The sequence below is a fragment of the Dama dama genome, chromosome 20 (assembly GCF_033118175.1).
Source record: "Dama dama isolate Ldn47 chromosome 20, ASM3311817v1, whole genome shotgun sequence".
NCBI classification, from domain to species: Eukaryota; Metazoa; Chordata; class Mammalia; order Artiodactyla; family Cervidae; genus Dama; species Dama dama.
The window spans coordinates 114,996,674-115,010,225 of NC_083700.1; the positions used below are offsets into that span (position 1 = coordinate 114,996,674).

The 13,552-nt window shown below is 51.9% G+C and overlaps 1 protein-coding gene across 5 annotated transcripts in view; it reads right to left on the bottom strand.

Moving 5' to 3' along the window:
* Positions 1 to 13,552, bottom strand: part of HDAC4 (histone deacetylase 4) — a 287,685-nt gene that overhangs the window by 225,525 nt on the left and 48,608 nt on the right. For 4 of the 5 annotated variants that reach the window (XM_061122627.1, XM_061122630.1, XM_061122629.1 and 1 more), the window contains exon 2: positions 9,746 to 9,983. In XM_061122627.1, coding sequence (XP_060978610.1) covers positions 9,746 to 9,767 — 22 coding nt within the window. In that variant the 5' untranslated portion in view covers positions 9,768 to 9,983. Of the gene's footprint in view, positions 1 to 3,671; positions 3,784 to 9,745; positions 9,984 to 13,552 lie in introns of those variants that run through there. The other variant, XM_061122625.1, reaches the window with a different exon arrangement.

Genomic DNA, 13,552 nt, shown 5'->3' on the forward strand with positions numbered 1-13,552 from the left:
CCAAATTTTCTAAAAGCTCTTTCTGTGTATTAACATCTAAGAAAGAGATCCATTCCCCCCCTTCCTCCCATTCCCTGATGCTTTCAGTGAGAGTGAAATAAAGCACTCAGCTCCCCGGGCCCAGGCATGACGGCTCTGGATGAAAAGCCACGTGGAGACTGCAGGTGTTCGGGCAAAGCGCGGGGATGGGAGGCTTTTCAAGCACAAAAAGCGGCAAGCAGGCTTGCATTCTGTGTGTCAGACCCTGGTGGGGGCGGGGCTGTAAGAAGTAGTCAATCAGCCCCTGACTTGGATGAAATCAATAAAACACGTGAAAATGAGGAGCGTTAAGAATTCTGAGTCACACTGTTCAACACTGGAGGAACTTTCGCTAAATACGTCTTCTGTAACAAATGCGGACACGTCAGAATGGGCCCTTTGTATCCAGCACAACGTCCAGTAAACCTGTGCTAAGAACAGACTCCGTTGAATCTCCGGTAACGCCAACAGCACCGCACACATCCTACTGAATCAACAGGTCAGCGAGAGACGCAGCTCTAACAAACGCCCAGTTTCTACAAAGGACATCGCAGGAAAATTCAGAACACTGCACCTAAGAAGGAATAAACTTGGCTGTGAATGCAAACAAATCAAAACAGAATCTTTAGCTCCTGGAACACGAGGTTGTCTCTTGGCGTCAGCACCTTGAACAACTGCATTGTAAGAAGCAATCTTCTACCAGACGGCCTCAGAGTTTAAAGGTAAAAATAACTCGCCATCAGGCACAAAAGTTCCCTCAGAGAAAGAGGCTTGAAGACAGGGCTTAACAATAACAAATCGTCAACATCCGGCAAGGGTACAGTATCAGAGGGCACGTGGGAGCCCCAGGAGAACGTGGTCTTGTGCAGAAAACGAAGCCCCGAGTCAGTGACCACCGAACAACCTCCCTCAGGATGCTGACACGATCTCACAGAAGTCCTTACAAACATTATTGCAAACAGAGAAAAAAGAAGCAGATGTAGGACAGATATGTATTTTTTTAATATCGCCTTTAACAAAGCCTCCCTGATACCTTTCAAAAGTATCCAGTATTTGCAGAAGCGAGAGAACGGCTGTAACAGGGAACACTGCTTTTCATCCTAAAACCCCAGAAACACTGAAGGTGCGCTGCAGCCTGGAATGTTCCCGTTCCGAGTCAGGACCATCCCATCCAAGCAGCGGCAGCAGGAGCCCTGTGCCGAGGAGGAGGAGGAGGGCTGGGGGACACAGAGCCTGAAGCCCAACAGGGCAAGGCCACCGTCGGACGGCGGGGCTTCTGCCATCAGATGGTGGGGCTTCTGCCGTCGGACGGCAGACGGGGCTTCTGACCCCGACAACGGCCAGAGCTGAGAGCCTGACGCAGCCTCCCCACCTGCCAGGTGCCTCTGCAGACCACACCTGCGGACCAGCCTCTGCATCTCAGAGAAGCCAAGACCATCCCTCTCGTTTCTGCTTGTTTTGTGGGGGGCAGACATGAAAATCACACGATAAGGTCTCGCTCCATCACACCCTGCTTAGCACTCCCTGTCACAGGCTGATACCCCCACTCTTACCAAGTGGGGACGAGAAAACCCATTTAAAAGCATGAAGCCAGAGACAGCAAGGAGATCCAACCAGTCCAGCCTAAAGGAAATCAGTCCTGAATATTCATTGGAAGGACTGATGCTGAAGCTGAAACTCCAATACTTTGGCCACCTGAGGCGAAGAGCTGACTCACTGGAAAAGACCCTGATGCTGGGAAAGATTGAGGAGAAGGGGACAACAGAGGATGAGGTGGTTGGATGGCATCACCGACTCGATGGACATGGGTTTGAGTAAGTTCTGGGACTTGGTGATGGACAGGGAGGCCTGGCGTGCTGCAGTCCCTGGGGTCGCAAAGAGTCAGACACGACTGAGCGACTGTGCTGAACTGAGAGACGATTCGACAAAGTTCACAGTCATTTGCCTCATTTGGTTTTTTCCTTAATCATTTTCCATAAAAAATGGTCATTTTTGAATCATGGTCTTGTCAAATGAGCAAATAAAGTGGAAGTAAAACAAAAGGTTTCAACCAAAGTCTCTCCCATTAACCTGGCCAGGCCCCCAGCCAGCTCTAAGGATCAGCAGAGAGAAGGTCAGAGAAGTTCAGAAGTGTCTCAGTACACTCGAGACACATTGGGAACACTGCGGGAGCCAAGAGGTTCAGCCACGACAGGGCCTTGCTGCCTTAAACCAGCAGAGAGCAAGGCACGCATCCCGGGAGGGGACGGGCCGGGGTCCCTTCCCCACGCCAACAGGGTCTCAGAACAGACAGGGGGCGGGCCCGTGTGGACCTGGCCACAGCAGACCCCCCTCGTCTGGACCCATTTCCGACACCCGCCTCTCCACCCCCTCCTCTGCCAGCCCACCTTCGCCTCCGGGCCCGTCTGTGCCCCAAGGGGCGGTGCAGCTCCTGCCCTGCGCCCAACCCCGCTCACACGTCCCTTCCGGGGCCCTGCCCCCGGCCCACCCCCTCTCTCCCCATGAGCCCCAGTGTGTCGAGGTGGCTTCATGCCTCCCTCCACCGGGCCCGGCCCGAGCACCCCACATAAACGGTCGGGATCCAGTAACTGGTCCAGGGTGCCCAGCGTCTGTCCGGCAGAGGGGCCCATGTCCCTCAAGGACAGACAATCAATTCTGGTTCCAGGAGATACCTGGCCTTCGCCCAAGCCCTGGACGGCAGTCAGTACTGGTTTCCTCGTGGACAGAACAGGAATGACCGTGTTCTATCTCACTTCCCAGGCTCCCCAGGTGATGCTAGTGGTAGAGACACTCCCTGCCAATGCAGGAGGTGAAAGAGAGGCTGACTCAATCCCCGGGTCAGGAAGGTCCCCTGGAGGAGGGCGTGGCAACCCACTCCAGTCTTCTTGCCTGAAGAATCCCCATGGACAGAGGAGCCAGGCAGGCTACAGTCCACGAGGTGGCAAAGAGTTGGACATGATGGAACAACTTAGCACACATGCACGCATCTCACTTGCCAGGCTCATCATGGAAAACCATGAAGTAACCACAAAGCACCGTTCAGAACCACGTCGCTATTCATTCCAGGGTCTGACCAGCAGTCAGCAAGTAACCAGTGTTGATCTACTACTATTAGGAGCTTGAAACATCTATGTTTTTTGCAGACAGAGCAGCCCCGGCCCTTCACAGCCCAGCCTCTGGGGGTGGGCGCCCAGCACCCACCTGTCCGCCTTCCACCTGCCCCTCTGCTGGGTGCCTCAATCACCGCCCTTCTGTTCCACCGACAGGCTGTACGCTGTGGTTTCTAATGATCCTGGCTCAGGGCTTTCTATGTCAAATACATACCGGGAGTTCATTCTTAAGTTTCAATATCATTAATCATCCAACATTCAGCATCTCGGAATTCAGAAATTTGCATTTCTACAATGGCGGTTTTGAAAAAGAGGACATAAATGCAAATGTTCCACAAACCGTATAAGAATTTTCAGAGAACTGCCAAAACAAACCATCAACGCTCCATTGACAGAGAATTTTCTCAGCTCTTCATAACGACTGAGCATTCGTGATTTTTAAAAGACAAAACACAATTTGAGGATTTAGAGGAAAAAGAAAAAAAAAAGAAAAAGGGAGGCTGAAAAAGAAGCTGTTATGTCTCCATGATTTCCAGAACAAACCTTGACTGATTAAGATCTCGGATAATCATGGCATGGAGGATCTGGGCCACGACAATTCAGGAGCCGTATCTGCGCGGATGGGTGCCCGGAGGAGCCTGGGGCCGCACGCAGCTGGGAGATGCACGGGCCGTTTCTGAACACGCCCTGGAGGAAGCAGAAGCAGGTGCTCTGAGGGGCCCGTGAGCGCCTCCTTCCCCAAGGTCAGGCTAAACAATGAGGCCGCCCCTCCCCCCCCACCCCACAGGACACCTGCCTCCACTGGCCTCCAGAGCCCTGGTCTTGCTCTGTCGGATCTCGAGTCTGTTTCTGCGTTCCACAGGACAGTGGGGGCCGGGCTCCTCTCCCTGCGTGCCCCGGCCTCGGTCTTGTCCAGAAGCCCCCGGGCCTGCACGCCAGCGGCAGATGGGTCCTGAAGAAGCTCTCCCCCAACTCCCCCGGCTCCTGGAGGGCGTGACCACAGGTCTCCTGGCCTGAGCCCTCAGGACTCCACCGCTGCACCTGCTGGCTGCAGGCCCACCCCCCAAAAGCCCCGGCCTGGGCCTTCCCAGGGCCTCATCTGTGGTTCTCCCGGGGCCCCAGCTCTCCCTGTGGCCCAGCGCCTCACACAGGGCCCACCACCCACCACCAGCGGCTCACAATCAATGTTCCCTTTGTGTTCCCTGCAGGTCCTCAAAACTCATTTCCTCCTCTTGAAACTTTGCAATACTCCTGAAACATTCCATCCTTACACAGCACAATCTAAAAGACAGAAAAATGCATCCTTCTGAGGCCATTTCTAAATTGAAATAGAATATACCGCTGGTGGGTAACCGAGTGGAAAGAAACAAGACTCAGGATCCAACAGGGCAAGACCAGGGCTCGGGCCCGGGCCGGTGGAGCTGACAGCCTCCTCCCAGGACCTGCAGGAAGAGAACTTCACGGTGGTCAGAACAAATCAGACTATGTCGAAACTCATTAATCACCAAGTTACTGTCGACACAGACGTTCAGCTGCTTTCATGTGGATGGGGCATTTCAGAGTGAAGAGAATGCTGACAAATCAGAGTGTGGTCCCAACTAAAACACGGGTCTGAAATATACAGATTTCCCTCAAAATGGCTCATCTTGTGTTTTAACACTACACAGCCTCTCGCCAAGCTCCCAGGAGGGTCGGGACACTTGAGTGACTAGATCCCAGTCCTGCTCGGCCAGCTTCCTGTCGAGAGTGGGGTTCGGATGCCCATACATGGTCCAGGAGACGGCACAGCAGGCTCCTCTAGATGCCCTCTGGGCAGAAGCGTCACTGCGAGAAAGCTGAACTGCTCGGGGTGGGGTGGGGGTCGTAACAGCGTGGCCGAGGGACAGCCTCTGGTCCCGCTCTGAGCCAACCCAGGCCCCACATCCCAGCACACTCGGGCTACGGGCACGACCACAGCCTGTCATCTGAGGAACACGAAGGCAGGGAAGAAGGGGAGCCTGTGCCCGCCAGCAGACCCCCAGGCCCTCAGTGTGGGAGGAGGACTCGCCTTCCACGTGGAGGCCCCGCACATCCCCGCAGGAAGGCGTGCAGCGCTGGGGCGGGAGAGGCATCGCATCTCAGCACCTCTCCTCACTCCTGCTCTCAAAGGAGCGTTCTCTCAGCCTGAGTCGGGCCAGGCCGCTTCCTCAGGCCAGTCACAGCTCTCGCAATCGTTACTCAGAGCCATAAAAGCCCCACCAGTCAGCAGTTTTACGTCAGAGCGCCAGGGCCAGGCTCTGGCAAAGTGCAGAAGGAACGGCAATAAAACCATAATGCGCGCCTCACCCAGCACCAGAGGGGCTCAGCGCGGGGGGCCGGGGGAGAAGACCTCCACTCTCCAAGTGAAAAGCTCGTTTCACCAACGGGGCCAAGCCGGCCGGCTCCACAGGCGTGACGGGGGCCCCGCGGCGCCCGAGGCCCACACAGGGGCTGGCGGGGCGGCGGCCGGGAGGGATGGGGTACAGCCAGGTGACGCGGCGGGGTCGGCGGGCGGCCAGACAGAAGGACATCGCACGGCCCAGGGAGGCCGAGACGGACATCGGACAGAAGGGGCGGTGGGGCCGAAGACGGGACGGGGAACCTCGGGCAGGGCCCTGCTCCGAACAGCAAACGGAACACGTTCGGTGTTAACTCTTCTCCTCCTCCCACAAATCCACTAAAACAACAAAACACAAACACCGACAGGAAAGACTGGCAGCGAGTCTACACGGTGGGAACACGTGGCATCAGCTGACAAGGGACAGGGAGGGACTTCCTGGAAGATGTCCGTCTGGGGGATCCAAGTGATGGGGGACCACCATGAGCGAGCAGGCGGTCACCGCGGCAGGCCACGGGCTTGTGGACAGTGGGGGGGCCGTGCCGACCACGGCTCAGCCCAAGCCCCAGCCTTCACCCACCAGGGTGGGGATGGGGGGTGTGGATTGCAGAGCAGCCGGGAGAGACCCACCAGCAAGCCCACCCTCACATCGGCATGTGCTACTGCTGGGCGTCAGCTACCCAGGCCGCTCCAGGACTGCCCTGGGTGGAGGGGGCATCAGGCAGAGAGGAGGAAGGGGGCCAGGCTGCGAGGCACCTGGCCTCGCCAGCCCCATCTGCCGAGAGGGACATGCGCACCACGCAGGACCCGACTGCAGTCAACAGCCACGGGCGAGGCCTCTGTGCGAGACATGAGGACTCTGGGAAGGAGGCGAAAGCAACACCCAGCCAGATCTCTGCTGCTCACAGGGACCAGCCTCAAGGGGGTGGTCTGCCACGGGAAGATGCTGCTGCTGCTAAGTCGCTTCAGTCGTGTCCGACTCTGTGCGACGCCACAGACGGCAGCCCACCAGGCTCCCATCCCTGGGATTCTCCAGGCAAGAACACTGGAGTGGGTTGCCATTTCCTTCTCCAGTGCATGAAAGTGAAAAGTGAAAGTGAAGTCGCTCAGTCCTGTCTGACTCCTAGCGACCCCATGGACTGCAGCCTACCAGGCTCCTCTGTCCATGGGATTTTCCAGGCAAGAGTACTGGAGATAAGTGGGTGGAGAAGCATTCGTCAGCCAAGAGAACCCAAGGGCAGAAACACTTTTAGGAGACTGATAAACTCTGGGACAAAGAGGCCCGAAACAGAGAAACACACTGTATTTTGTTACGAGACCGGGGCCACCAAGACACACTCGTTAGTTTTCAAGCACCGAAAACCAAAGCCCCAGACGTCTCATTGTGGAAAGAATACACGAACTATCAGCATAAGAGAAAGTACACGTTTCTCTAGAAATCAGAGACAAAGAAGATAAAGCTATGCTGACGTAGTAATATAATCACTGATTTAAGTAACTGAAGTTATTATGTACAGATAACACATAGAGAAAAATGCATACGTACACTCCTATATAGAAATATACTTGACCTTTGAACAGCATGGGATTGAACCACCACACAATCTGCTTACAGCAGCATTTTTATGGTCAGTTCCACGCACAGCACAACACCATCCGTGACTGGCTGAATCCACAGGCTTGGAATCACAGATGCAGAGTAGCCAACTTCCGATGCGGGGAGCCAACTATAACCCACACATGGATTTTCCACTGTGCGGAGGCTTGGCACCCCTGACTCCCGGGCTGGCCCAGGGTCAACTGTACATAATGCACATGCATGAGAAAACTTCACATACAGTATTGATGCATACACACGGACTTCTTTAGATTAAAAAAAGAGCGAGAAAAAAAATAGGGGAAAAATAAAAGCATTTTTTCTCTTCAAATGCCTACTGGTATGTATGAGATTTACGTCTATAGCAGCTCATAAAAAATCTGGTATCACTTCACACTGGTCAGAATAGCCATCATCAAAAAGTCTACAAACAATAAATGCTGGAAAGGGTGTGAAGAAAAGGGAACCCTCCTACACACTGTTGGGAATGTAAATTGGTGCAGGCACTATGGAGAACAGTATAGAGGCTCCTTAAAAACTAAAAATACTGAGAGAACTGCTCTATGACACAGCAGCCCCACTCCTGGACATACATCTAGAGAAAATCATAATTTGAAAAGATACAAGCACCCCAAGGTTCAGGGTAGCACTACTCACAATAGCCAGGACCTGGGAGCAACCTAAATGCCCGTCAACAGGGGAGTGCATAAAGAAGACGTGGCACATATATTCAATGGAATGTTACTCAGCCACGAAATAAGGCCATTTGGAGCGACACGGATGGACCTAAAGATTGTCACACTAAATGAAGTTCAGACAGAGAAAAACAAACATCATATGAACTTATTTACAAAGAAGCAGACTCACAAACTTAGAAAACAAACCTAAGGTTAACTAAGGGGAAAAAGGTGGGAGGGATAAATTACAGAGTTTGGGATTAACAGACACACAGTACTATACATAAAATCGACAACACGGTCCTCTGTACAGCACAGGGAAATCTACCCAATATTCTGTATTAGCCTAAGTGGGAAAAAAATCTGAAAAATAATAGATATATGTGTGTATATATACACACACATATAAAACTATATCACTTTGTACACCACAAATTTACACAACGTTGTAAATCAACTACATTCCAGTATAAAATAAAACTTTTAAAAATGTGCACCCTCATTTATACAGTAATGCAAATTCAAACAATAAATTTCCCCTGGCATGCCGACAAGAATGAGGCAAACTGAATCCAGCTAGTGCTTCTGCAAATGAAGAAAAACACATATGCTCATAAACTAGGATTAAGGGGAGAAATTGAGACAGAGGTTCTGGAGCCACGTGCAAAGTAAACAAAGTTTCCAATGCAGGTGCCCACCCACCCAGCAATTCTACTGCTGGGAGCCGACCTAATGGAGATAGTCACAGAAGTGTGTGTACAAAATATATGAATAATAATTGTCTGATGATGATGTGGGGCTGTTCTCACTACCGCGGCAGCCACATGAGTATCTACCTATAAGCTACCAAAAACAAGTCAGGTTTATGTACATGCTGACATCAAAAGATGATCATAAGGTACTAAATGGAAAAAAAAAAAAAACAAAAAATGAAACACAGAACTCCACAGATAGAATGATTAAAACATTTCTACACACACCCTGTATGTTCATACACAGGAGAAAGGCAGGCTCCCCAGCTCTGCGTGGAAAATAGTCCACGTTCACCCACTTCGAGCCAGACTGTTAGATTACATTTTACACTCTGTATCAGTCAATACACGAACAATCTAAATCAATAAAGCCTTCGTATCTAAATATAAGCGGGAACTCTGCTCTCGGAGCTTCAGACAGCTCTGTTCAGGCCAGGAGAGGACATGCAGGGGGCCGAATCCCAGGGAAGAGCGTAGACCAAGCCCCCCACTCTCACCCAGCGGGGACCCCAGCCACACGGACGGAGGCAGGGCCTCCAGGATGCCCCGCGCCTGCCCGAGTGGATGCAGGACAACAGACGTAAACGGCCCGGGGGCCACGCTGCAGCAGACCGTGAGGCTGGACGAGCCAGGGCTCACTGCCACGGGGCGGCTGGGTGACTCGGTGACAGGGCTGGAGAAGCCTGAGCACGCGTGTCCCCGCACGCTTCTGAACCCGAGAGCCGCACAAACGTGCTCCCCGACCCCACCCGGCCACGAGCTCTGTGGCCCCGGACCGGTCACCTCTTCCCACCAGGTGGGGGACGTCCGGGGCCTGTGAAGTCTCGCTGTGGGCAGGATGCGAGCGCCGTGCCTGGTGACGCCCTGGGCACCAGGACTGATGCCTGCGGGCGCCCACCACCGAGGGGCACCGACCGTGTCCAGCTCGGCCCAGAGGCGGCCCACCCCCACGGCCCCCAGAATCAAAGCAGCGGCAAAAGGAAGCGCTCTCCAGACCACGCATGGCCCTGCGCCCATCGCCCCCTGAGGCTTCAGGGAGGCGCACACTGCTCAAGTCGGCGCGCAGGTCAGGGCTGTGCCTGGACCCCCGGGAGGCCCCGCTCGTCTTCCTGCCGCTGAGACGGAGAGCCGGCTGCCCCGCCCTCGGGGCCGACCTAAACCAGCTGCGCTGGTGGTCATGAACACAGAGGGAGACCCGGGACCCAACCGCCACGAGGACCCGGGGTCCCGCTTACCTGGATGGCTTTGCGAGCTCATTGTGAGCAGCGGCTTCTCCTTCAAAAGATTCAAAATGGCTCAAAACTTCCACGTAAACGAGAGCTCCAAAGAGCCCAGAGTCCGAGCGGCACATACAAGTCCAGCAACGGGCAGGGCCGGCCCACAGCCACCGAAGCACCCTGGTCTCGCTGACCACGTCGCGGGCCCAGAAATCCAGAGGAGGGCGGGGATCGCCAGGGGCTCTTAGGAGACAACCTGTGTGGGGAGAGAAGGGGCGGCTTCAGTTAGGAAGTGCAGCCGGGACTCAGTCATTTGTGTGCCTCCCCGCCCCTTGGGTGGATTGCTAAAACACTCGCGTGGACTCACCGTTTCTAGTCTTACAAACTACAGGAAGGCCTTACATACAAACAGGTTCCCTTCTGAGAGCCCATTCGTAACTCTACTTTGTTCGTAAGCCCAATCGAGTTCATCCACGTACCCAACTTCACAGATAACGTCAGACACGTGAACTAACTGATGTGACTTGACATGCAAATGTGCATTTGCGTCTTTGAAGATTCATGGTTCTCAGGCTCATAGGTGGGGGACTGGCTGTACTTGAGGTTCTGTTAGTAAATATATAGATGTGGATATGTGTAATAATGCATCTGCAGTGCAAGCTCGGAACCGTTGACGGAAAACACTTTACAAGAGAAATCACCTGGAGCTGACCCAATCCCCCCCCACACACATTTTTCCATTCTCACGATATCCCCAGCAACATTTCTGTTTTACACGGCAGCAATCTGAGAGTCTGTCTAAATTCAGCTTTGCTCACTTGTGTCCGCAACAGTTTCCCAGGTCTCCATCTTCACGATAACAATTTCCCCGATTCATTCCCATGTTCTAAGAGTACAACACGCTCATCGCAGGAAGTGTCTAAAGAGCCATCCCGACGCCGTGACACATGGGCAGACGCTGGGTGGCATTTTGATGCGTGTCCTTGCCGCTGGGCTGCGTCACCTTTCCCCGCACAGACTGCCAGCTCCACAGTCGGGCACCCTGCCCTCTCTGCCAGCATGACGGCTGGGAACTCCCCAGCGTCAGGATCCACTCCTGGGAACAGTGCTCTCAGGCTGTGCTGGGAGCCCCCTGCCTCCTCCCCCACCGCGGGCAGCTCTGACAGCCCTGGCCGTCAGATCACAGGCCCTGTCCCCAGACCCCTGGAGGGTGACACCTGACGGACACCAATCCTCTTCCCAAGTCCAGCATCTTCCCCAGATCACAGTCAGTAACGGAAGAACCCATAGAAACGAGGGCACAAACGCCCACCACCGAGCATCTGCCTCTGCGCCACGGCATCACCTAGGACTCTCTAATTTCCTTGCTGTGATGAGCATGTGTTACAACTGGAATATAGACATAAACTGAGAACACAGTGACTATGAAAATCCTCATACTGACCCTGGTCAGGGTTCCTCTAAGGCTTATTATCTGCCCCTTTAACAGTGTGACAAATTCCTGTTCTTGATTAAACTGTTCAAGGATTTTCCCCCCTATTGCTTATAACCAAAGACCTCTAACCTATTTATCATGTAAAGAACTAAATCTCAAAAGGTGTCTGCTTAGATGGTACCCAGTAACACATCACCCACAACTGACTAGCATCTTTGCGATTATTGTTCTGTACATGGTTACTTCCTTAGGAAACACAATGACTTATCTCACGTTCAGAGTTTTTATTCTTCTCTTGAATAGATGAAGAAGATATAGTACACATATACAACAGAATATTACTCAGCCGTAAAAACAATAAAATAAAATAATGCCACTTGCAGTAACATGGATGAACCTATAGATTATTATACCAAGTGAAGTTAAGACAGGAAGAACAAGACAAATACCATCTAATATCACTTACATAATCTAAAATAAGACACAAACAAAGATATCTGCAAAACAAAAACAGACTCACAAAGAGAACAAGCTTGTGGTTGCCAACTGGGGAAGGAGGTGTGAGGGAGGGATGAACTGGGAGTTCTGGATGAGTGGATGCCAACCATCATTAATATATACAGGAAGGAGACAAGGTCCTACCATGTAGCACAGGGAACTATGTTCAACACCCTGACAAATCAGGATGGAAAAGAATATGAAAAGGAACATGTCTAGGTATAAAAGTCACTCTGATGTACAGCAGAAATTCACCCACTGTAAATTAACTGTACTTCAGTAAAACTTTAAGAAATAAATAGAATTTTTATTCATCTCTTGACCAGAAAGAAACACTGCAGCCTTGAAAGCAATGTAGGTGGTATATTTTGCAAACTCTTACAAAGCTCAGACTGCAAGGAGATCAAACCAGTCCATCCCAAAGGCAATCAATCCTGAATAGTCATTGGAAGGACTGATGCCAAAGCTGAAGCTCCAATACTTTAGCCACCTGATGCAAAAAGACAACTCATAGGAAAAGACCCTGATGCTGGGAAAGACTAAAGGCAAAAGGAGAAGGGAGAGACAGAGGATGAGATGGTTGGATGGCATCATCAACTCAATGAAAATGAATTTGAGCAAATTCTTGGAGATACTGAAGGACAAGGAAGCTTGGCATGATGCAGTCCATGGGGTCACAAACGGCTGGACACGACTTAGCAACTGAACAACAACAAATCTCAGATGGCTCTGAATCCTCCACCCGAAAGTCACAACTTGGCTGGGTATAAAAGTCTGACATCACAACGCTTTCTCCCTCAAGGCCTTAGCTTCCGCCCTGCAGTCAGACACAGAAAACCTCTGACCAGCCAGGCAGCGCTTCCTTTCCAGGAAATCTCTGGGGGCTGATTTCTGATGCTTTCTTCTGTCTGCATTCTGCCAGGATTTTGTTGTTACTTTAATCTTGAAGTTCAAATACGTTGTCAGAAGATGTATGGTAAGAATTTCTTTTCATTTATCTTGCTTCAAACATGAACCTTTTGGCACACACAGGTCTTCTCTTCTGCTTAGGAAAATGCTCTTTGATCACGTTTTGGTGACTGCTTTGCTACATCTGCTTTGGCGTCTTCAGAGCTTCCCACACTGTCTGGCTGGAACCAGAAAACCATCGTATCCAGCTCCTCTCAGCACTGGTACCTCGTGGTTTACTCTGCATCCCAAGTGCCTCAGCCCGAGTGGTCTCCACGTCACTGCTGCTAAGTCCCAAGATCTCCACTTCATTCTGATGGCTTTGCATACAGATTTTAACCAAACCTTAAGCTCTTTGTCTTCAACCATCTCCTTTATGACTCACTCCACTACCTTCTCCTCTCAGCTGAGTCCCTCCTCACGATCTCTGCTCTGCGTGTATATTTCTGGCCACAGCCTTCTGAAACTTCTTTTTTTCTGATTCTGACAACTGACTGTTCTCTTCTGCCTTTCAGGAGAGTTCCCTTTCCATCACAAGCCAGAATACCTTTTGAGACTCCGTGGTAGGGATTTACTTCTGTTTGTTTATCCTCAAATGAACATAACTGTGGTCTAGATCTGAGTTTTGCCCAAAGACTGTGTACCTCTGATCCTACCCCTGCTCTGGCCACTGCAACAGTAGCTAAAACGCTTCTCAGAGACACCCCTCTGGCAGCTGACACACACAGAACCCAAGATAAGTGCTCAGCGTCAGCAGGCTCTCAGCTAGCACAGGGCTGAGGGGCTGAGACAACCCAAATGCAGACAGAACGGGACACAGAAGAACTGCTACAATACAGTTATTATCTATATAAGCTCCTTCTGTCTTAAGAAGTTTCTGCTATAATACAATAATGCACTCTGGGAAAAACACACACTCCAAAAACCTGAATACAAAAATACCA